Raw genomic sequence first — 23,475 nt, 5'->3', positions numbered from 1 at the left:
CTCTGACCTCTTGCAGCCTTATACCCCCTTAGATCTCTTAGATCAAGTGATCTTTTGCTTTTACCAAGGCTGAGGCTCATAGAGGCGATCGAGCGTTTGCAGTCGTAGCGCCTATGTCATGAGCCGGGGTGCGCGGGCACGAAAGGATCCAGGCGCAGACTCCGAGCTAACAGAAAGACACTTTATTGAAACAACGAAAGGCGACCCGGGGAAATTAGAGAGCAAAACAGAAACTAAAAACCCGGGGAAACAATGACACGAGGAAGCCGGGATCGGGACGGCGGGGGGCTGCAATAGAAAGGGGAGATGATTACTAGGGAGCCAGGAAGCGGGGAAAGCATATCCGGACTGAGTTAGAGTAGGGGCTTACGATAGAACGGGACCGTGGGAGCTCGGGAGGGAAGTGTGGCAGTCCGTGGGGGCAGGAAGTCCGTGGGAATGGCGAGTGGGCCAGGTGAGCACCGCGAGATCCAGTTGAGCCGGAGGACAGGCAGGTAGCAGACGCCGAGTAGAAACCTGGACAGAAGTAGGCAGGTTAAACAAAGTTTCAAGCAGAAGAGAATGCACGCTTTTCGTGGAAGTCTGGTTACCACTGTGGGGATGACTAACGGACTGGCGTGGAGCATCCGTCAGCGCCGGATTAAGTGGATCTCCGTGTAATCACCGTGATGGAGAGCAGGTGTGCTGGTGATGGCCCAGCCCGGGGGTGTGGCTACCCGAGCATCACGCATTCCACAGACACAGGACCACGGACCATGACAGCCTAAGCTGGCTTTTAATACAGCATGAGAGTTATTTGTTAATTCATATTTGGTGTTTGCTATCAATACTCTAAGTTATTTTAGTAGGTATGTTGTATTCTTGTGCAGCACTTTGGTCAACGCTCTTGTTGTACTTAAATGTGCTATATAAATAAATCAAATATAACTATATATGATAATTGCTATACTTACACGTATCTGCAACTGTGCAGTGGTGCTACAAGAGGGTGTGCGTAGCGTACGGGACTCGCCCACAGGGTGTGGATGGAGGCTGGGGTCTGTGGTCTCCCTGGGAGGAGTGCAGCAGGACATGTGGAGGCGGCGTCTCCTCTTCTGTCAGACACTGCGACAGCCCCAGGTACGGATTTAGCTCACCTGATCTTAGCCAACGCGTCCTCCATGTTTTTATTGTTGAACTTTACTAAAGCAGCTCAGTGTGATTCAGAAGGTGAACCATATTTATCTTACTTACTTACTCCGGGTGGCGTCTCGGTTCATCCTCAGTAATAAGCCTTGTAGCTTCTCATTGGCTGCCCCTCATAAAAGGAAAGCTTGCATAGCAGGTGGGTGGAGCTTCTGTGGTTGCAGTTAAATGACCATATGAGATGGTAAGTATTCATATATTATAAGAGCTGTTGTTTCAGTCCAGAGGATCTCCAGATTATAGCCCAACATCCAAAACACACAGATCAGGATGGACACAGCCAGCCCACCCATGTGTGCAAGTGGAAGCCTGGTAATCGATGCTTGAATTGCAATAGGATCTTTTCATTATATGTTTTTAGTTTTCCAAAGTGGTATTTATTCACTACTGGTTAGATTAAATCCAAAGCCATAGGGCAGAAGTAAATGAGCCATTAAATGCTGCTTCTTCAAACTCAAACACGCTGAAAACATCAGTCCTATCATTTAATCCAAGATGTTCTTGCAGGCAGCAGCGGAGTGGGGATGATCACAAAATGACCTTTTAAATCGCAGATGCCAGATGCCTGGTCTCGAACTGATTAAACTGAAAATGGATTGACCCAAATCTGAGCCCGACACTCTCCTGTGTCGTTTTAAGCGTCATTTAGCATCTTTGTTTTGGCTTCGTTCTCTTTGAATTTGTTTACGGTCTAACACCAACAGTCATGTGAAAATGGCAGACGGCAGCTCTGTTTGTGAAAAAACAATAATGCAGTGACAGTGAATTTAAACACGAAGAAAGCTGAAAGTCAGTGCTGTGTGTGATGGACGTCGGATCTCTTTGTGTCACTGCAGGCCAACTATTGGTGGGAAATATTGCCTAGGAGAGAGAAAACGCTTCAGGTCCTGCAATATAGATGTGAGTATTACGGCTCTTCATCATCATCATCATCATCATCATCATTATTGCTCTCATCTACTAGTCAAACCACTATAATCAAGAAGAGGACTACGGTTGGAATGAATGTGTTTTATCTGCTTGCACGTATAAAACTGCGTGCACACGTGTATGTTACAGGACTGCCCCGCAGGCTCTCGGGACTTCCGAGAGATTCAGTGTTCCAACTTCGATAGCATCCCCTTTCGGGGGAAATTTTACACCTGGAGGCCTTACAGAGGAGGTGAGTGAGTAGTGCTCGTCTCTCTTGGGTTTGTGTGCGTGCACGAGTTTAATGTGAGCTAGCAGACGTTTCCCAGACCATCAGGTGTGACCAGACCAGGTCAGTCAGTGGTGGTTTGCAGGTAAAATAATGAACATATCCACTAATCAGGAGGTTAGCAGATATCTCTGGGCAAGACACTCACCCCAAGTTTTTCTCTGATGGATCCATCAGAGTATGAATGTGTGTGAATGTTAGACAGAAAGCACCTATGCAGAAAAAGTGCTTGAATGAATGAGGGTGAATACGGCTGGCTGTATAAAGCAGTTAGAGTGCTCAGGTAGCGGTAGTACAGAAGAACCAGTCCATTTTCCATTTACTGAGTCTCTCAAACTTGCTCGTATCAGGGGTCAAGGGTGTCGAACTCCAGACCTCGAGGGCCGGTGTCCTCCAGGGATTAGATGTGTCCTTGATCCAACACAGCTGATTTAAATGGATAAATGACCTCCTCAACGTGTCTTGAAGTTCTCCAGAGGCCTGGTAATGAACTCATCATTTGATTCAGGTGTGCTGACCCAGGGTGAGATCTAAACCCTGCAGGACACCGGCCCTCGAGGCCTGGAGTTCGACACCCCTGATCTATTAGTTCTTCTGAATCTCTGGCTCTCTTCCAACCAGTCCCTCCCTAACCTGGTTCTGCCAGAGGTTTCTTCCTTTTAACACAGAGTTCTTCCTTCCCACTGTCGCCGAGTGCTTGCTCAAAGGGGGGGCAGCATCTGACGTCTGGGGTTTTCTCTGTGTTATTGTGTCTACTTCACAAAGCACGTCGAGGCCAGAGCCATTGTGATTTGGTGCTATAGAAATAAAATAAGAATGAATTCAACATAGATTAAATCCAAGGTTAAGGTCGCATCATAATTCAGTTACTTCTTTACTCCACTACTTACCTAAAAGATCAGTCCATCCACATCTTTACACAATGCTCTCCTGTGTTGAACAGCAAGAACACAGTGATTACTGGATAAGCTGAATCATATGGGTTACATGCTATATCTGCTGAGTGATTATAAGCTCGTTAAAATCCTGTTTACCTTTAAAAATGTGGCTTAAAGGAAAGTTTTCCATGAGATGTCAGTCCTGCTCTCCTTGTTTCACTGCTTAAACAGTTGGACCGCGGTTTGTGTCTTGAGCGCGTAGAATTGTGATATTAGGATCGAATAAAAGGGCAGTACAGGTGAGATGAAGGTGAGAAGGACGCGAGCCAAGAGAGGAAAAGAGGAGACGAGGGTAAAGACTGTCGCGTGCATGCGTGGAGAGAGAGCAAAACGTGAATCGAAGCTCCTGCTGCTGCAGACTCGCCCCTGTCTGGCCTGCAGATGCTGGCTGCAGAGAGCCATGCATCCCACAATGCCTTGCAGGAATTCCTCGCTCCTGATGAGCACTAGACGCTGAACCTGGACGCGAAAGATAAATAGTTTCAGCGACATAACTGCCTTTAATCTGGCCCTCCAGTAACATAATGGGTTACAGAGACGGTCAGCCATCCGATTCCAACTCGAGGCAACAAGTGCTCCTTTCATCAAGTCAGCTGATTTTACAATGGAAATCCCTTGCAGCTGTTAAAATAGGAGCGTTGCCATCGTCTCTGCCCTGCACTGAGGCCAGATCACTCCTCTGTCCTCAAATGCTCATTTTAGCCTTTTCCTTATAACGTCACGCTCGGTGGAGACTGCTTCACTTTCCCTTATTCTTTCTCTGTCATTGCCCCCCCCCCACAGACGACTCCCCTCCTTTTGCTTTATCCAGCTCGCCATAATGCAAGCCGTCTCCGAGTTCTGTTTCCGACACGGAGAACAGAGGCAGCCTTTCTCTCTCGGCGCAGACAGCCAAGGACAGTTCGTTAAAAAGCCTCTCTCCATATAAGCGTTTTGTCGAGCTGCTCTCCGTTACTGTTCTCGGTCCAACAGCCTTCACATTCCACTTTCACACTCCATACACCAAAACCCTGCAGGTTATAACACACACACACCCTGCTGCTGCAGTGATTGCTGTGATTGCCCTGCCAAAGCGAGGCACCATGGGAATTGTAGTTTTCCGCGGTCGGACCGCTTTATTGTCTGCGAGCTCTGCCAGCACAAACTCTCCAACTCTCTTTCGCTCTCTCTCTGCGGCCCGGCGCTGTACCTGCTTTAGCGCTGCCAGCACAAACAAACGCACGCCAAGCTGATGTCGCCAGTCACTCAAATAGTGGAGCAGCTGGCAAAGTGCACAGATTAATGAATGATACAGTATATGCCACCTGGCAGGAGAAGACCTTTAGCAATGCTGTGTGTGCGTGTGCATGCACAACATACTTAGATTTAAGTATGTTGGTATGTTTGCATAATAAATATTACACATGCATGTACACGTTTGTGTTTGTCGCTCTGTTTTGCCCCCAAAATTCATTTTACAGCATCAATACTTTAAGAAATGTCCCATATAAAGCGTTACTTCAGCTGATTGGCTTTTCCATGTAATTGCTGTGGATGCTAATGTCGATTCCCAACAGAAGTCTCGCTCAGATTCGTGTCCATATGTGCCACAAAAGCAGAGATGTAATTACATTCAGCTGCTTGTACTTTGGTTGTACTTGTACCGTTCCACTCTTTTCTCTCTCAGTCTGCCTGTTCTGTCTGCAGCCCTGTCAGGATACGATGCTTTTACCCTCATTTCCATATTATCCCACATTCACACTGGTTAGAGTTGTGTCAGAGTGGCTAAATCAGAGGCGCATTTGTACTATCAGTAGGTAAGATGGGAGAAAAAGCCCACAGGAGGCCTATTTAGCACCTGTTATTCTGCAGTCAGAATCACCAGTTTGGGGGATTTATTTGAAAATGTCCTTCAATATCATCTCAGTGATAAACTGATCTGTTTGGATATCCAGGTGGGGTGAAGCCCTGCTCTCTCAACTGCCTCGCAGAAGGATACAACTTCTACACCGAGCGCTCTCCCGCTGTGGTGGATGGCACGCCGTGCCGAGACGACTCTCTGGACGTGTGTGTAAACGGAGAGTGTAAGGTGAGTTGCACGTGTTTGCCTTCAGCCAAAATATCGGCCATTAGAAGTGAGGAGACGGCTTAAAAGGACTCAACATAAAATTGTTTTCATCTAAGATAATGTTGTTTATAGTCACTTTCAAGGGTCTGGACGGCCGCCATTAAGTAGTATACACACTAAAAGCTGCAAGTCATCACAGTCAGCTGCTCAGCAGCCTTCCTCTTACTAATGCTCTCGTAATCTAAACCACTTAAAAACATTATTAGGATTATTATCCTTTTTGAATTTTGATTTCTGTGGCATTTTGTGCATTTTGTGCACTGAGCGCTCCTCAGCCCCTTTAAATCCCTCGTTAGGGGTTCAGACGTGTCACCGCGTAACATTTTTACACGAAGCTCTTCTATCGGCTTCTTTGGCATGCAACCCCCCCGAAGTTCTTACAGTAATCCTCCTAACGCTCGGTCACACAAGCATCGAGACGAGTCGGCAACTGCCTGGCAACCACTGGTTGTTAAGGAGAAATGTAAGCATACAGCGGTCCCTCGTTTATCGCGGGTGTTGCGTTCTTAAAATAATGATAGGCATAAACATTTTCAAACTTTATCTCGTGTTTAAACTCTCAAAGTTCAGACCTTCGTAGAAAAATAAGTCCAGGATTATAGAATGAAGCCAAAGACCAAACCCTGTTTCCAGGTCCAGAACATGGTACAGAAGTAGAGGAAGCAAGAAGAATGAGTTGAGTAAAGTTTGACGTATCTGACTGTTTTGTTTTGCTTAATGCGCTTTATAATCTGGAAAACACGGTAACGTCTACCTTCCTTAAGCATCTTCCTCTGCCTCCTGGGTGCTACCGCAGCTGCATTTGACTGTGCAAAACGTTTCGTCGACATTGTTGTTTGTTGGGGAGAAAACCTGCAAACATAAAGTGCAGCACTTCAGAGTCACGCTGCTAGCGATCGAAGATTTATGTAAATTTGACAAGCTGAATGCATTCTGACACGGCACGGAGGAGATTGATTGACAACGGTCTACAGCCAATCAGGACGCAGAACACAATGCGCTGTTTAAAAAAAAAAAAAGCATGCAAAATTGCACAAAAAAAAAATCAGCGAAGCAGCGAGGCCGTGAAAGGTGAACCGCGTGACAGCGAGGGACCGCTGTGTGTCGCTCATTGGTTTTTGCTTTGATGGTCGCACGTCCGTCGCCTTTAGTTTGCATAGACGGCACCGACTTGTCTGCAAACGCCCGCCAACGATTCAGTAAGTAGTTGTAGGTGAGTGCGAAGCAAGCCGTAAACGGTGTGGGTTTAGGGCTGGACCATGTTTGCTTCGTGGTAAACAGACAAACAGTCTTTGTTCCTGGTTTGTGCTTCACCAAGCTTCACGCTATGGGCAACTACGGCAACCAAAGCGATCGCAAGGAGGTTTTTTTGAACCACGGGAACCAACCACCAATCAAACTGCTGAGCAATGAATAGTAACCATGTGGTTTAACATTAATGTTTGTCAACCTAATGCAGCCTCTAAATAACATGCTTAACCTGTCAGTGAGCATAAAGCTCATTAATGAAAACAAAGTAACAAACTGCTGTGGATTTTGGCCCGTCTGTAGAAGAATGTAGTCAAAAGAAACCCTGGTGGTAACGTAGTGCAGCTTACATGGATCCCACTGAGTCCCAGTGGGTTTATTTTGGATGCACTTCCACTGTGGCGAGGGCAGAGAGAAGAAAAATCTACTCAGGATATCCAGCTTGTTGTTTAATAGTTGTAGCTCAGTTTTGTGCCAAAAGATTTTATTTTTCAGCTTCCCCTCCGCTGCCACTTACCCCCCAGTAAGCTCCTTTAATAAAAGTGCTTCAGACTGGTTTCACTGGAGCCGAGGAAGTTCCATCCAAAGAGACGACTTTGTTTATCAACACCCCCCCTCCTTCCCTCCTTCCCTCTGTAGTCTGCTCTGTTCTGCTCTGTAGGAACTCGGTGACCCTCCAGCTCAGCTGTGAGTCTGTCTGCGCTGCAGGCTGGCTTTCATTCACTCCGCTCTTATTATCTCTCGCTTTTTCTTTTTTCCCTCTACACCTCTCGACTCCTTTCTCTCCCTGTCCCAACTTTCCACCCCATCCTTTCCGTTGTTCGTGCAGTTTCTTTGTCTGCAGTCCACCTCTTATATGTTTATTGCACACATAAAACTTTAGCTAAACTGCACAGACATCTCTTTCTCATCACATCTGTGACTTCAAGCTGCTTTTGGATGCAAAGTTGCCGTCTAACAATCAGAGAGAGGAGAAACAGAAAGAACGATGGACGTGTGGGAGGTGGGAAAGGGCAGGGGAACAGATGTTGAGGACAACGTGTTGTTGCAAACATCTGCCGGGGTCTATTTCTTTGTCCCCTTTGGTGCAAATATAGAGTGTAGAAAACATTAGTAACACCTGTCAGGTAAATGCAGGTGCGACCTGTGCGCTCACGGGCTGATCTGCCCGGTTAAGAACCAAAGAGGATTCTGTGGATCGGATGATTTTTGAAGATTTCATTTTGGCACAGTTGCGACTTGACATTCCTAAGATAAAATCTACATGAAGTTTCAATTATTTTAGATTGTCTTGCAGTGGGTTTGGTCATTTTCATGACTGAGTTTCTTTCACAACATGTCGAACTAAAATCTAGGGCCAGATTTAAGTTAGCGTGACGCTTCGATTGCAAAAATGCGTCGATAGGAGTGGAAACTTCTGCGGGTGATCTGCTAACAATGCGCTAACCTATAAACAAAGATGCAGCAGGTTTATTTCGGTAAAATCAACACAATCTACCGAGAACAGTGCAAATTAGCCGCTCAAAAACAAACAGCCCCAGTGAGAGTAATCAACAAACCCAAATCATTCAGGCACAGGTTTGAGGCATGTGCTTTCTCCCAGGAAGCAGCAGGGCGGCTCAGCCCAACGAGGGGCAGCTGAGGGAGAATCGGTATGTCTTTATACAAGAACTCTTCTGTTGGGGAATGTCTGTGGGGTCTCGAAGATTGAAAAAGGAATTGTCTGGATAAATCGAACAGCCTAGTTGGAGTGCAGCGTTCATCCAGGGGAGTTACTACAAACTACTTCACCTTGTAAACATGCAGTCTGTGTGTAGCAACGTAGGAAGAACAAAGCAAAATATGATGCGTCCACTTAATGAAGTTGCTGTGGTACATGTAACATGCAGCATTTTGATGGATGTTTCAGTGTGTATCAGATACGTAACTGAGAAGTTAAAGAAGAAAAAATAAAGCAGAAAGTGTATTGGAAGCAAATAAACCAAAGAGTTTACAGTGTACACCAGTGACTGCAAATTAACTTAAATACAGTAATGATGTGAAACCTTAAACCCGTAAATCTGATTTATTAGTATTATTATTATATAATTATTGATCTCTGGCTCTCTTCCACAGCGTGTCTTTGTCCTGTCTTCCTTCTGTCACAGCAGATGGCCCCGCCCCTCCCTGAGCCTGTCTCTGTCGGAGGTTTCTTCCTGTTAAAAGGGAGTTTTTCCTTCCCACTGTCGCCAACGTGCTTGCTCATAGGGGGTTTCTCTCTAATACTGTGTGGTCTTTACCTACAGGTAAAGTGCCTTGAGGTGATTTTGGCACTATATAAGTAAAACTTACTGTGACAGAATATACATAACTAACGGCTTTTATGATCCACTGGCAGCATGTGGTTTTGGGTGGGACGCCTCTTGAAAGGATCATCGCCAAATTTTGGTGCACTCAAAGGTTTAGTGGATTCTAGGCAGATAAACTTGAATTGATTGGCACCGAGCACATTTTCCCCCACTGATTATTTGAATCAATTAACTTTTGATTTGATATATTTCAGTTACATTTTACAAATTATTGCTTTGTGTGTACATCCATTAAAAAAAATACGATTGTAATAAGGGAAGAATGATCGACCTTTTCATTTAGGAGCACAATCAGGGGTAGAGTCACATGTGCTTGCTCATAGGGGGTCATATGATCATTGAGTTTTCTCTGTATGTACAATATAAAGCACCTTGAGGCAGCTGTTGTTGTGATTTGATGCTGTGTAAATAAAATTGAATTGAATTCAAAGAAAAACATCAAATTCAAATCTTTGAGGAACTCGTTCCTGGTTTGTTGTGACATGGGTGCCAATAACTAATTCACTGAGTCATTGTTTCAGCTCTAAAATAACGGTTTCTGGATCAATGTTTATATTTGTTGTATTTAGTTAGATTGATCGAATGGACACAGAGGTGGTATGTGTTTCATTTTCTGCTGTTTGAGGACGGGGAAACCCGATCTGGGCAACACGTGTTGGGATCTCTAAGATTATAAGCTTTTATATCTCACCCCCTCCTCACAAAGCCACCGGACGAATCAGCATTTTGACTCATTTAATTCTGATCCAATCGCTGTTAAAGTCATAATAAACGTAAGCCTAATTATCCTGCTGTACAATAAGCAGCTGCCACAGGAATATATGAGAATAAGAGCAGTTGCTATTCGTTTTCTGCACTTTTGTTTAGGTTTGCTTCGCTGTAAAACAGTTTGAGTAAAACCACCTGTAACGCTCATCATGAAATTTATTTATGTCGACAGCTATGAGTTTAGCAACCTAAGAGCTTTATGTCTGCACAGGATCAGAAAAACACATCTGGAGTTACCATCTGATATTTCTGTTTTGAAAAAGTGGCCTGGAAGACATTAGGAGGTAATCCCTCAGGCCGGCCTCTGACACCTCTCCACTTACTGACTGTGCCCCTTCACCCGTGACCCCGAGTGACCCTGCGGCTCACTAGTTTCTCCCTTCCCGCAGCACGTCGGTTGCGACCGTGTCCTCGGCTCAGACGTACGCGAGGACCGCTGCCGGATCTGCGGCGGCGACGGGAGCAGCTGCACGTCTGTGGAGGGAGTCTTCAACGACTCGCTGCCAGAAGGAGGTAGAGGACTAAAAATAATCACCGGTCAATGTGTAAAATGCTGCTGTGTTGTTCTCAGTAGATAAAGATTCATTTATTTGGGGCGGGGACTTACTGCTTTTACTTTCAATATTTGAACGGGGTCCACTTCTCCGAGATTTGGATTAAGTTGAGGTATTTGCCACGAGAAATTATGCAATGTAATTTATCTGTTGACCCAGAAATGTGCACATTTGGATGCTCTGGAGTCTGAGTGCACCTTGGAAAGCTGCCTTGCGGTGTGAGTTAGGATATCCCAGACTTTCAAAATATATAATTTAATTGTCTGTTCTCATGCAAACTGCTCACAGCAGCGTGCTGCAAGGGTTATTTACACGATAAAGGTAACTAAACTCTACATCACGTCCACACGCAATCTTTTATTTCAGCACCTGTTGCAGTCGGAGTTTGTCTGATAAATGCTTCGAGATTAATGATGTGTTTACACATAGCAGGTGAGAGTTGATGCACTCCAGACTTTCGGTTGGCCGTACAGATTGTAACAGTCACTTATCATTAGCACCTGGGGGAAAAAGGCAATTCCTGTTTTACAAAGTCTATAAATTCCTGAATATTCTTTTTATATGAATGCCACAGGAGTCTATGCATCCGTCCATCAGCTTCGAGTTTTCAGAAAGATATGCCTGCATGTCATCTGCATACCTTCATAACAAAATGTTGTTAGTGGGTTTAACCTGCACGGTGTCGCAGCATTAAGACAGAGCACAGGCCAGCTGCCAAATAAAAGTAGTTGGACGTTGTTTTGACGTGTAAAAGGAAACCAAACGTCACATCTGCATCAAATTCCACCCCAGGGTCATACGGACACACAGCAAAACTCCTGGAAAACACTTAAGGAACGTGCAGATATAATCGTATGTTGCATACACCATACACTACATACATGTTGGCCACCCAGGGACACGTGGCAGACAGATTTAGGTCAGGTCCGGCCAGCGTGGCTTGAGGTCCTGCTGCCGACGGATCTATTTCGGGTTACTTTCTCCCCACAACACCAACTCCAGAGTCTCTCACCCAACTGTCAACGCCTCTCACCCCCTCACAGGGACACACCCTGAGCAGGCAGCTGAACCACAGTGGCCAGGCCAGCCTGTCAACCCCAAGCCGAGGGATCCACTAACCTCAAAATATCTCACTTTATTGTTTCCTTTAAAAAAAGAAAGTCCATTAGTGAGGCTGAAGTGATGCTGCCCTGCAGCTGGAGCCAACTTTTGATCTGTGTCTTTGCAAAGGACGATACAGGTGGAGGGGCCACGGTCGAACACCCACTCCAATCTGTGCAATAACAGCGCAGCTACAGAACAAGCACTGTTAGTGGTAGTTGCACACCATATTTCAAAACCATGAGTGCTGCTGTAACATTTTCTTGGAAGGTTTTCAGAACCAGCTGCAGCAGTCTGCAGATGTGCCCAGACCAGTTAAGGAGGCACTGGTGAGCACAGCCGGTGCTGAAGTTCATCCCAAAGGTGTTTGATGGGGTTTAAACACCTTTGGGGCCACATGGACAAACGTGGCTACAGATTTTTTGGCACTATACATTTTTATCAGTACAACCAGCAGATGTGGCTCACTTGGATTTTAAATGTAAACTCACAAACTTGATCACAGCATGTTCTCATCTCCAGCCAAACTCAAACTGCAGGCACAGGACGGCCTATTCTGGTTGCCGGCAGAGTTATGAGTAGCAGAATCATTCAGTCGTGTCCACAGCGAGATTTTGATCTCATTAAACTTCTAAAGCCTCCAGGCAGTGCTTCTCTTCCTCTCTGTTTCGGTGATTTCAGGGCTCCCTGTGGAGCTTTTGACCTCCAGTAGAGCTGCGGAGCACGATGTGGGACCTAAATCTATGACTTCCTGTCAGACCGTTTCACTGTACCGGGCAGATGAGTAGGATTCCTTTGAATGTGTTCGGACTGCTGGTGAAAAAAGGCACTGGCACATTTGTAGACATTTCAAGTCTCCGGCCAGTCTACCTGCCTCACTGCCGGCCTGGTTGTGATAGGCAGTGAGAAGCCGGGTCCGGGTGCTGCACAGATCATTTGCTCTCTGTTTACCACACAGCTACTCTTTGTCTGAGGCTAAATGCTTCTCACTCTTTTCAAGTAAGCATCTCCTCCTACAGACCCGGAGCTGGGTCACTCTCAGGTCACGGGGTATACTTTATTTCTTCTTTTGTTCATTCCTTCTTCCTCTATGAGCTGAAGTTATTTACAGGGCTGCATCGGCTGGACTGCTGGCCTCACGGCAGAACAGATCCGAGGAAAGCAGTGGGAGAGCGGTTGGAGGTGAGACGAGCATAAAAGGGGACAAGAGACCAAAACAGATGGAAGGAAAAAGGAGAGAAGTTGGCTCTTGGCATAGTTCTCGCTCTCGAGCAAAGAGCCGAGGACCGCTGCCCAGGAATGCAGCTGGAATCTATAGCCTCTGCTTAGCCCATCGGCGTCCCACGAAGCTAAACACTACTTATGCATCACTCCCGTGATCCTGGGAGAATAAAGCTCGTTCGCTCAGTTTTCACCTTTTGACTTTGTGTGGCTTTATGTGTCTCAGGTTATGAAGAGGTGGTCAGAATTCCCAAAGGGTCCGTGTTCATCCACATACAGGAGCTCAACATCTCCCTCAACTACCTTGGTAAGACGATGGCCTGTTAGATTAGTATGCAAGTAGTTAAAAACAAGTCGTTGCACATAATAATCTTTTATGTCACTGCACCCCAGCACTGAAGAGTAAAGGCGATCAGTACTTCATCAATGGGAAGCTCAACATTGACACGCCACGCAGGTTCAATATCGCCGGCACCACGTTCCACTACAGGCGGCCCGCCGATGGGCCGGAAAGTCTCGAAGCTCTGGGGCCGACAAACATCACCCTGTTCGTCATGGTAAGAACAAGAGCAGAGACGCTCCGAGCAGGCCTTCTGAAAAGGAGGCAATACTAAGTGAGTCAGCTTGAATTTTCCTTTTTCGTATAGGTGCTGGTGAGGGAAGAAAACCCAGGGATACACTATCGTTTCAACCCGCCCCTCAGCAGGGATCCTCTGAATGGCTTTGCCTGGCACTACACCTCGTGGTCTCGCTGCTCAGCTCTCTGCGCTGGAGGTAGACGACACAAACGGGTGCCGGCGGCTCGATTCCCCGGCTGCACCTGGTTGTAGCTAAAATAATCTGCTGCTAATGTTAGATGAACTTGTTCCAACGCCACGCAAACACCAAGCTGCTGGGATTAACTCGCTTTTGAATGTATGAAATCACAAATACACTGGCGTTCAAGGACACAAGCCATGATTGCTTGTTTCACTCATGCAACGTGTTCTTAACCTCAGGCCGGCTCCTGTGTTTGCAGTTTTTACGCTAAGCTAAGTAGCTGCTCGGTGCGCGGCCGTCTCCTGTTTTTCCAGCAGACTCGAGAGAGTAATCTGAATTTCCTCATCTAACAAATATGAAAGAATTTCACAAAGAATGTTTTGGTCAGGAGCTTTGACCCGATGCACGCTTGTGTTTCTCTCTAAACACGCACAAACACACACACACAAGCCCGCGGCATAAATCCCAGTAGGCGAGCGCTGACCCGGAGAAGACACTGGAGTTTTCTTGGAGTCGAAGCCAGAGGTGTTGGAGCACATCTCCGTAAGCTTCAGCAGTATCACACGTAGCCAACTTTTATTTTTCCTCCCCGGCGTTCGTGAGTTAATGACCCATTTCGCTTTACGTGATAAGAACTTGTTTTCCCTCTGGATGAATTGGCGTGGAGGCTGTGAATATAGAAGGAAACATTCAGACAGCTGCTTTTGTTTGTTGCGCTCTCTTTGTGGAAGCTTCACCTTGAAGTCTAAGGAGGCAAACATCACCTGGATGACTGAGAACCTACACAGATGTGTTATAAAGTAGACTTCCCTGGCTTTCACAGCTTAAACGAGCATTTAAGACACGACTGCGTACAATATGACGCTCGATCGGACAATGTTTACTCCCTACCAGCCGCTCGCAGCAGGTAGCTGCTCTTCTCGAGCTCTGCTGAAGGTCACTTCCTGTTAAAGGGTTTTTCCTTCCCACTGTTGCCTAGTACCTGCTCAGAGGGGCTCATTTGATCGTTGCTGGTCTTTACCTTACAATATAAAGCGCCTTGAGACGACTGTTATTGTGATTTGTCACCATATCAATAGAGTTGAGTTAAATGATTATGGTCGACGCCTTAAACGTGTTAATAAGAGACGCTTTTGCCTGTAGGTATGCAGATCCAGCAGGTGGTGTGTAAGAAGCAGGCGGATCAGTCAGCCGTCTACAACCACTTCTGTGACAAGAAGAGCAAACCCAAAGAGAAGAGACGATCCTGCAACACTGAGCCGTGCTCCCCAACGTGAGTGGACTCACATGAGATTTCTGGATTTCCACTGAAACGTCTGTTATCACTGTGTACTCTATATCTGTCTAAAACTGCAGGTTTCAGTTTAGGTTCCTGTTACTCTTTCTATGATTTGGGCTGTTTTGTGTTTATTAGCTTGGCACGTTTGCACCTATTCTACCTGTGCTCTGCTTTTTTATGCTATCATCTCCCTGCTTTTATTGTCATTACACTGTCCTCGTTTGTGTTACGTCACACGCATCCACACATCTTCTAGCTGGTGGACAGGAGAGTGGTCAGAGTGCAGCCGCAGCTGTAACGGCGGCCTGCGGACTCGGGAGGTGTTATGCAAAAGGAGGATCTCCACAACGGAGGAGAAGATCCTGGACGACTCAGCCTGCACCCCCCCTCGCCCTTCATTCACTGAGCCCTGCAACAACCACAGCTGCCCCCCTGAATGGCTGGCCCTGGACTGGTCGGAGGTAGGCCGGCCATCTGAGCGTTTCCCAAGAGAGCACTCTTGCTGTGTTTTTTAGGCAGCTCGTGTCTGATTTTGAAGCAATGCCTGAGTTTGAGAAATTCCTCTCGGATGAAGCAGTCGTTTCTTTTCCAGTTGAACCCAAGAAACCCAAACGTCTGCCAGCACAGAAAGTAAGAGTACCTTAGCCTTGAAATACACAACAGGGGCACGGAGCTCTGAACATGCAGCGTCACTCACGAATGCATGCTGTTAAAACCGTCACAGGGGAATGTGACAGCTAGTTTGAGGAAGTTTAAGGCTGTCGGAGCGCCGTGACTCTCTTATGCGACACGTCTTGTTGGTTGTTGCTTAACTACAACAGTATAAAAAGTCCTTCTTGTTCACTGCTTTGTTCCTGGAACGAAACTTTGTTCTCACAGTTCTGGATGAATTGAAACTGAATTAAATAGTGTCAGAAATCAGTCCGGGTTCAACTTTTCTCTGACGTCTTATGTAATGTAGCCATGGCAGGAATTAGGCCCAGCTGTTTTACAGGAACTCTGTAGTTTCTCAGCTTTGTTTCCTGTACAGCTGCTGCCCTCTGCTGAGAGAGTTGCGGTTTTACAAGCTGCAGCCTGCTGCACCTTCGCCTGGCTTCCTCTCTCGACCTTCCTGCCTGATGTTTTCTCTCTTTCCTTTTCTCTCTGCAGTGCACCCCCAGCTGTGGCCCTGGCTACAGGCACCGCGTGGTTTTGTGTAAGAGTGGGGAGAGTGGCGACACGCTGCCAGAGTCCAAGTGTCCAAAACTTGGCCGGCCCACCTCCAGGGTCCGCTGTAATCTGCAGCGCTGCCCTCCCCCTCAGTGGGTGACGGGTCCCTGGGGAGAGGTAAAACACAGACTCGGAAACATATTGGCCCCTTCCTGATTTCTTAGTTTTTTTGCTTATTTGTCACACTTACATGTTTCAGACAGACAAACAAGTTTTAATATTAGACAAAGACAACCCAAGTAAATACAGGTTTTAAATTATGATTTTGTCGTTAGGGGGGAAAATGTGCCAGAGCCCTTAAACCTGGCTGTGCCACTCTCGGCAGCAAGAGCTGCAAAATCAGGCGTTTGCGATATCTGACTTTCACATCGCTGTGGAGGAATTTTTGCCCATTCCTCTTTGCAGAATAGTTTTAATTCATCCACGTCGGAGCGTTTCTTTTTTTATCGCCTGTTTGAGGACACGCCAGAGTCACTCCAAAACCTTCATTTTGTTATTTTAGCCATTCTCCCATCGGCGCCGTTGACCCGGTCTCTTTCTGATTGTTGAATCATGAACTCTGAGTTGAACTGACGCAGGCCTGCGAGGTTCACCACCGCTCTCACCGTGGTTCACTGCAGTCCCAAAACTTCCAGACTGTGTTTTTAGATTGTTGTGTGTCTTTTAGCCTGCTTCAGTCACACAGCTTCAGTTTAAGTGGTTTTTCAATCCGGCACGTCTGGCAGTAATCGGGGCTGGTTATAGCCGCAGAAATGAAACTCAAGCAACTACCTTTTCACATGAAGCCAGGTTGGTTTAGCTTTTTATTGCCATAATAAATTAAATCATCCTTTAAAAACTGCATTTTATGTGTTTTGTTTATTTTTTTACTAATGTTAAAATTTGTTTGATAATCTGAAACATGTATATGCTGCCCTCACGACACGTGACCATGTGAAGCTAGACAGCTAGCGAACAAAATAGAGGAGATCTTCCACACAAGGCTTGCCTTTCTTGCTTTTAATGAAGATCCTTTAAAGCCTTATCTCTCTCAAGGCTTCTCCTTGCTATTTCTCATTTGTAACTGAAACATACAGAAAATGAAAATAAATTGCTAGCTAACACACATCTTAATGACAAACTTACTGATTAGCCTAGCTTAACACGTGCGTTACATTAGCATCGCAGTTCACTCCATGTAAACACATATAAAAGTTATCTCTGAACATATTAATACTCACAAAGACGAACGTTTCCCAAGGTACAAGCGTGTAGGGCACTCTTAGCGTGTACATGAACTCGTTCACTCTTTTAATACTGCCGAAGCACTTTTCACGGCATTAACGGAGAAAATACGTCAAAGATAGGTTAATGATCAGAGCGCTCCCTCACTCCCATTTCCGCACATAGAATACAAAAAGCACTTGTGATAACGATGTCTCACTCTGAGCAAATTACAAACCCATACATTTTAACTGTTTTTAGCATGAATCACTTATAATATTTCTTAACTTTGAACTTATTTATCACTTTGCTTATGTAACTTAATCAGACTATGCACTAACTACTGACTTTTGACCAAAAGGCATAACAATGTAAGAGAGACAAATATGAAAGAACAGGGAATCAGGAACGCTTTCGTGGCCCTGTGTACACTCGTACAGTCTCTCACATACACTAATATTGACGGCGATATCCATCTGACGCATGTCTTTGTTCTCAGTGAAATGACTGCAGTTGTAAGCGCAGGATTCATTGTGTCTCTAAACGTGCGTCTTTGTGCTGTAGTGTTCTGCAAAGTGTGGTCTGGGTCAGGAGATGCGCTCAGTGCAGTGTCTGACCCACACGGGACAGCCCTCCAACGAGTGTCTGGATCATCAGCGGCCTGTAGCCATGCAGCAGTGCAAGAGTAAATGTGACACCAGTCTGCCCGTCAGCATAGAAAACCCTGAAGGTGAGAGCTTCCTGCCTTCTTTGACTGTCCTGCAACGTAATGTTGAATAAAACGAATCTTCTTCCTTTAGCGGTCGCCACAGGAAATCATCTGCGTCCACTCACCCTGTCCTCCTGTCACACTAACCCTCCTTCACTACATCAATAAATCTTTTCCTCCTGGTTCACAACATCTTTAACATCTTTAGTTAAACATGTCCGTCATCCCTCCTCTGAACATCTCAGCCTTTCAACTGTTCAATTAAAGAAACTGGAACAAATTATGTGCTTTAGTAACGAAAAGCCTAAAGAACAAATCTGAAATTGTGACGATGAGCTGTGGGGAACGTGGCAGCGGTGTGAGGACCCAAATGCAAAATGAAAGCATAATATGTTCCAAAAACACAAGCAAACATTTTCACCTCGAGCGGATATATTAGTAAGTATATGGTAATGTGGACGACTACACAAAGGACGAGGGAAGAATGAGGCGCTAAATACAAAAGGTAACGAGGCGAAACAATTAGACGAGTGAAGCAGAAATACAGCAAAGTCACAGCGGACTACCAAAGTAAAACAGGAAGTACCTAACCTGGGAGGACGGACTCGCAGGAACAAACTTGGCACGAAAGAGGAAGAAAACAATAAACTAAGCAAAATAAATTTGACTCAAAGTAACCAGAAAGTGAAATAGGAAGTAGGGCTTGGGGTGGCAAACAATAATAAACAAACTGCAGCACAACTTTAAATAACAACAAGCATTAAAATATATTTTTTTAATTTGTCTTGTGTAGATTTAAGTGAAAGCACCCGAGTTAAGTTTCGCTTGTTGTGTTTAGCTTCAATCTGTTGTGCTGATCTTGTTCATTTAAGTTAAACTGGTTGACCAGTTAGCAGTGGTACCAGCTGACATGGTGTAATCGGATTACACCATTTTCAGTGTAACAAGAATCAAAAGAGATGCTAATCGTGCTAAGGGCGAGTGGACCAGCGGCCCCCAACCCTCGGGCGGTACCAGGCCGTGAGTCGTTTGGTACCGGGCCGCCAGAGTTGAGGCTCGGGTGTGACATTTATGGTTTCCAGGGTTTTTTTTTTTAAGTTTTTATCGTTAACTCGGTTTCCCCGGGTATTTTCCCGTGTGTTATAAATAAATCTTCTTTTTTTGGTGCTGCTTTGATTTTGTTGTATTTATCCGCGAGACCTTAAATCAGAATCAGAAAGGGTTTTATGTTGAGCAGGTTTACAACGTTAGGAAATTGCTGCGGTGCTTCAGTGCAAAACATACTGTCAGACAACACTTAAATAAAAACAAAAATAAAAGTGCTAAGCAGATAGATGTCTGCTGGTCCGTGAAAATATTGTCGGACATAAACCGGTCGGTGGTGCAAAAAAAGGTTGGGGACCGCTGAAGACTACAACTTTAGACAACACCAGCAAATAGAAAAACAATGCAAAAGCACGCAAAGCATGAAGGAAGTCGAATAAAACACAATAGATGGAGACAGAATATGAATAAAATATAAATCCTTTATAAAGACTTTAACGACGGACCAGCTGCTGAGACGACAGAAAGTACAAACAAAGGATTGTTTAGTGCGAGAGAGAAAAACACTTCTGCAGCGTTTTTCTCTCTACCTGCGTTTTCTTAAACTGCAGTGCGACTGAGCTTTCAGGGCCGACGCATTAAGCAGTCGGGCTGAACGGTGAGAACATACAAAGATGACGCACCAATCAAGCTTTTGTCTGTCTCCCCCTCAGAGTGCAAAGATGTGAACACTGTGGCCTACTGCCCCCTGGTGCTCAGGTTCAAGTTCTGCAGCCGGCCATATTTCAGACAAATGTGCTGCAAGACGTGCCAGGGACACTGACTCCACGAGCATCCGGCATCCATCTTTGGGTCCTGCACACTCACACAGTAAGCCTGAAACCCTCCCACTGAGCCTCATAGCAGCACCCCTCACTCTGCCTCCGTCGCAGGAGCGTGGGATCTAACTGGGACGCCATCACACGGACGCCCGGTCCTATATCTGGTCAGAGGAGCTGTTATTCTCCAGCCAGGACCCAGATCGGACACCTCTCCGGGCCGAGCTGAGTTCATACATTCCACTGGAGGGAAGGCTGTTGAGACCCGGAGAGGCAGAGAGACTGAGATTACCTTCCCCCCTCTCTCTCTCTGTCTCTCTAAACTTTCCCTTTATTCTAATATTTTGGTGCTACTGTATTTCTCTTTGGCCACAGGACTGGTTGCAGTACTTTTGAACCCGCTTGTTTGTTTGAGTGTCTGAAAAGTTTAGCCTTAGCTCTTGAACCTCTGTGTTAGGCGGTGATATTTGCTTAGTTAGTCGTTTTTCAGAAATCCACTTTGTAAAGACAATTATTTTCCAGATCATCCCCACCCACAGAAAAGGAATACGGTTGCAGGTAGATCATCTGCGTCTATGTTATCAGATAGCTTTTACTTGACCGCGTCGTTTTTATGTCGTTGCTTTGTTCCGTGTCGGCGTATTCATCGAGTTCTCGCTGTTATTCAGCTGAAGTATGAGCAGAGTCCGATTTGCACAAAGAGTTTGAGGAATTTTGTATTTCGTGTTCGTTTTCGTGTGATTTGATGTCTGTGTGGAGACTATAAATGTCTCGCCGCAGTGAACATGCCACAGTCTTGCCATGTCGGTTACTTTGCTTAAACGTAATCACCTCGGCTGTACGACATCGCTTCTCTCGACGGCGCTTCATCCACGAAGGATCCAAATGAAGGAAAATCCACTCGTCAGAGCGCGCGGCGCGTCACGGTGAGCCAGCGCTGCCTGCGGGAACATGCACGGCGAGGATGAGAGAAGACACCTGACCAGGCGGCCTTTCAGAGAGCGTTGTTATCGCAGGGGTGCGCGATTCACAGGTGGCCTTAAGCCTTCGTTCAGACTCCTGTGGGAGCAACGCTGACATCACATTTCTCAGTTCACGTGTGGTCATGTCACCCTCTCAGCAGCTGGGAGCGCGCCAGCCACAGGCTCGCATTGTCTTCCCCGTTGCAGTGCAGGATTCATGCATGACCAAGTTTTAATGACCCACTTTTCCAAATGCAGTTTCAGCTGCTTTTATATTACAGATCATGCCGCCTACTGCGGCTCAGCATGATTCATCAGATCTGACGGCATAAGCGTGACATGTGATGTGCTCTGAAAGCCCGCTGTGGTTCCACTCTTCGCAGAAGTCCCCGCTGGTCACAGCTGAAAGCAGCGCCACGTAACGCTAAATGTCATCACAATGAGAGGAAGCTGCAGCACGTCTTTAATTGTTCTTCCCTTTTTTGTTTTCTCCTATGGTGCTCTGGTTTTGAATGGTGCTATCACTTCACTGTTGTTGCCGGTTTAAACACTTAGAATCCGTTTGAGCCTTTTGTGTTGAGTACTGACCTGCAGAGGTGGCCTGTGGCGTGCAGCTGCTTGGGGTCCTGCACCTGCCAGGCGCTGCGTTTGGGTTCCTCTGATTTTTCATACGTAACGCTGCTTTACTCGGGCTGCGGTCGAATAGTCAGTCTTTCCTGGGAAGCGTCTACGTAGCAGCTGTAATAAGAGCTCCGGTGCGTCTTTATTACCTCATTTAGCAGATGAGTCCTTTTTTACACAGCCGGCAGAAAACGCAGCAGGATCAGGCCGAGCAGGTGACCTGTCCCAGCACGGTAGACCCGCCTGCCCAGCATTAGGCAGCCCACTGCCATGAATCCTCCTCCACATCTTTCCGTGACCTCATCATGCTTCCCATCCATGTCAGCAGGGAGCAGGAACGTTTCCTTCGTCTTTTTCCTTTTTTCCTCCAGCTGTTCGACTGCAGCCTTCAGTGCAGCGCCTTCAAATCCCAAAGTGCAGCTCACCACATTTGTGGATCGTTTGAAAAACAAAACATTTTGATATTCAGAAAACTGACTTTTGGAGATCTGTGCACAGCTTCTCAAACATTACCCTGCTAATCATCAAGTATATTTATAAGAAGTGCACTCGGGTATAACCTGTAACATTTGAGAGCGTAATTGTTGCAGAGAATCCCGTTAAAGCTCATTTACACCTGGTACCGACTCGCCATCGCGTCAGCTGCGCACACGTGATTGTGTCACGGTGCAAACGCTGGTTAGCGTCACAGATGTAGTTCACGTCTAAATCGCTTTTAATGATCGAACGCTGGAGCGACGGCGTCGCCGCTGTCACGCGTGCACGAGCCGACAGGGAGGAGAGCCGGCAGACGCTGAACGTTTCCCCTGCATCGACATCACTGATACCAGGTGTAACTGTGGAGCTATGACGAGAGCGCAAACCCGACTTACCTGATCCAAGAGGAGGGACAGCTTCAGTATTTGTTATTCTGTTTTACACATGCTAATTATAACATGACATGTACTGTATATTGTTTAATACTATAGAAGACGAATCCATTTGTCCCCCATGTAAATCTTTTGTCAAAGGAAATATTAAAAATGATTAAACGTGGTGCAATGTTGATTGTAAGGATTTCTTTATTTTCTTATTAGAATTTTAGGTTTCCGTCATCAAATCTGTCATCCATATTTGTACGTATGACACAGCTGGACTAAAATATCACCGCGTGTCATCCCGCCCGAGGTTTAGATCGTCAGTTCGTCTATTTCTGGATCTGCCCTCTGTCACGGAAAAGTTGACACAAGAACCTCTTCCTTTTGTCTCAGTGAGACTTCACTCGTTTACCAATCTTTAAAATAATGAAAATGGTGACGTGAAAGTTTCTCGATATTTTTATGATACATTTTTATTTATTTAAAGCCGAGGAAAATTTAGTTTGCTCAGATTCTTTAATACTAAGAACGCCACAGCAGCGTTAACTCAGCAGAAGTTCCATCCATCCATTTTCCTCGTGTTCAATTCAGGGTTTAATACAATAATCAAGTCTAAATAAAAAACTCCTGTGCAGATCCATAATAATAATAATAACTTTATCAATAATAACTTTATTGATCACATTCACTCAGTGAAGCATGTAATGTAGGAAACCACATGACTCGTGAGAACACATTTTACACCAGTTTGAAATCTGAACAAAGCGTCCTCTCAGTTTCTGTAGATCTATATCTATAGAGAGAGATCTTGGGGTTATTTGCTTCAGCTTATCAGGGTCGCGGGGGGGGGGGCAGTCTTAGGGCGAGAGGCAGGGTGCACCCTGGACAGGTCACAGGGATAACACAGAGAACCATTCGCACTGCCACATCCACACCTATTTAGAGTTTCCAATTAACCTAACCCCACTAACTGGGTGTCTTTGGACCGTGGGAGGAAGCCAGAGCACGCAGACACGGGGAGAACATGCAAACTCCACAGACCTTCTTGCTGTGAGGCAAACGTGCTAACCACCGTGCCACCGTGTATATATATCTCTATATTTATCTATATAGATATATTTTTTCTACTTACTTCTTGCTTTTCTACTCTGACGGAGCACTCAAAGAGCTTTACACAGGCTAGTGTACATATCCTTTCTTATGGATAGAGGCGGGCAGCGGTGGCACTGTGGTTAGTACTGTTGCCTCACAGCAAGAAAGTCTGTGGAGTTTGCATGTTCTCCCCGTGTCTGCGTGCTCTGGCTTCCCCCCACGGTCCAAAGACACCCAGTTAGTGCGGTTAAGTT

General features: G+C 45.9%; 1 protein-coding gene and 2 long non-coding RNA genes across 5 annotated transcripts in view; 1 reads left to right on the top strand and 2 right to left on the bottom strand.

The window, feature by feature from the left end:
* Positions 1-22,934, top strand: part of adamts10 (ADAM metallopeptidase with thrombospondin type 1 motif, 10) — a 60,766-nt gene extending 37,832 nt beyond the window's left edge. For all 3 annotated transcript variants that reach the window (XM_085253120.1, XM_085253119.1, XM_085253118.1), the window contains 13 exons: positions 974-1,119; positions 2,022-2,085; positions 2,245-2,347; positions 5,256-5,389; positions 10,182-10,305; positions 12,895-12,975; positions 13,062-13,225; positions 13,316-13,442; positions 14,571-14,700; positions 14,963-15,167; positions 15,856-16,032; positions 17,683-17,848; positions 19,585-22,934. In XM_085253120.1, coding sequence (XP_085109246.1) covers positions 974-1,119; positions 2,022-2,085; positions 2,245-2,347; positions 5,256-5,389; positions 10,182-10,305; positions 12,895-12,975; positions 13,062-13,225; positions 13,316-13,442; positions 14,571-14,700; positions 14,963-15,167; positions 15,856-16,032; positions 17,683-17,848; positions 19,585-19,694 — 1,731 coding nt within the window. In that variant the 3' untranslated portion in view covers positions 19,695-22,934. The remainder of the gene's footprint in view (positions 1-973; positions 1,120-2,021; positions 2,086-2,244; positions 2,348-5,255; positions 5,390-10,181; positions 10,306-12,894; positions 12,976-13,061; positions 13,226-13,315; positions 13,443-14,570; positions 14,701-14,962; positions 15,168-15,855; positions 16,033-17,682; positions 17,849-19,584) is intronic.
* LOC146555953 (uncharacterized) lies at positions 71-1,399 on the bottom strand. Its single transcript, XR_014889352.1, has 5 exons — positions 1,234-1,399; positions 954-1,104; positions 591-772; positions 371-516; positions 71-288 (listed from the first exon to the last, which is right to left on the bottom strand). It is a non-coding gene; the product is annotated as an uncharacterized LOC146555953 (long non-coding RNA).
* LOC146555952 (uncharacterized) lies at positions 2,294-3,777 on the bottom strand. The gene is made up of 3 exons (XR_014889353.1): positions 3,418-3,777; positions 3,274-3,313; positions 2,294-3,180 (listed from the first exon to the last, which is right to left on the bottom strand). It is a non-coding gene; the product is annotated as an uncharacterized LOC146555952 (long non-coding RNA).
* Positions 22,935-23,475: the final 541 nt, after the last annotated feature.

The sequence above is a fragment of the Mchenga conophoros genome, linkage group LG17, assembly GCF_057382185.1.
Source record: "Mchenga conophoros isolate Kocher_MC1m ecotype Shallow Benthic linkage group LG17, M_conophoros_male_GT1.1, whole genome shotgun sequence".
In the NCBI taxonomy this organism is placed as follows: Eukaryota; Metazoa; Chordata; class Actinopteri; order Cichliformes; family Cichlidae; genus Mchenga; species Mchenga conophoros.
This window is presented reverse-complemented; position numbering and strand designations above follow the sequence as displayed.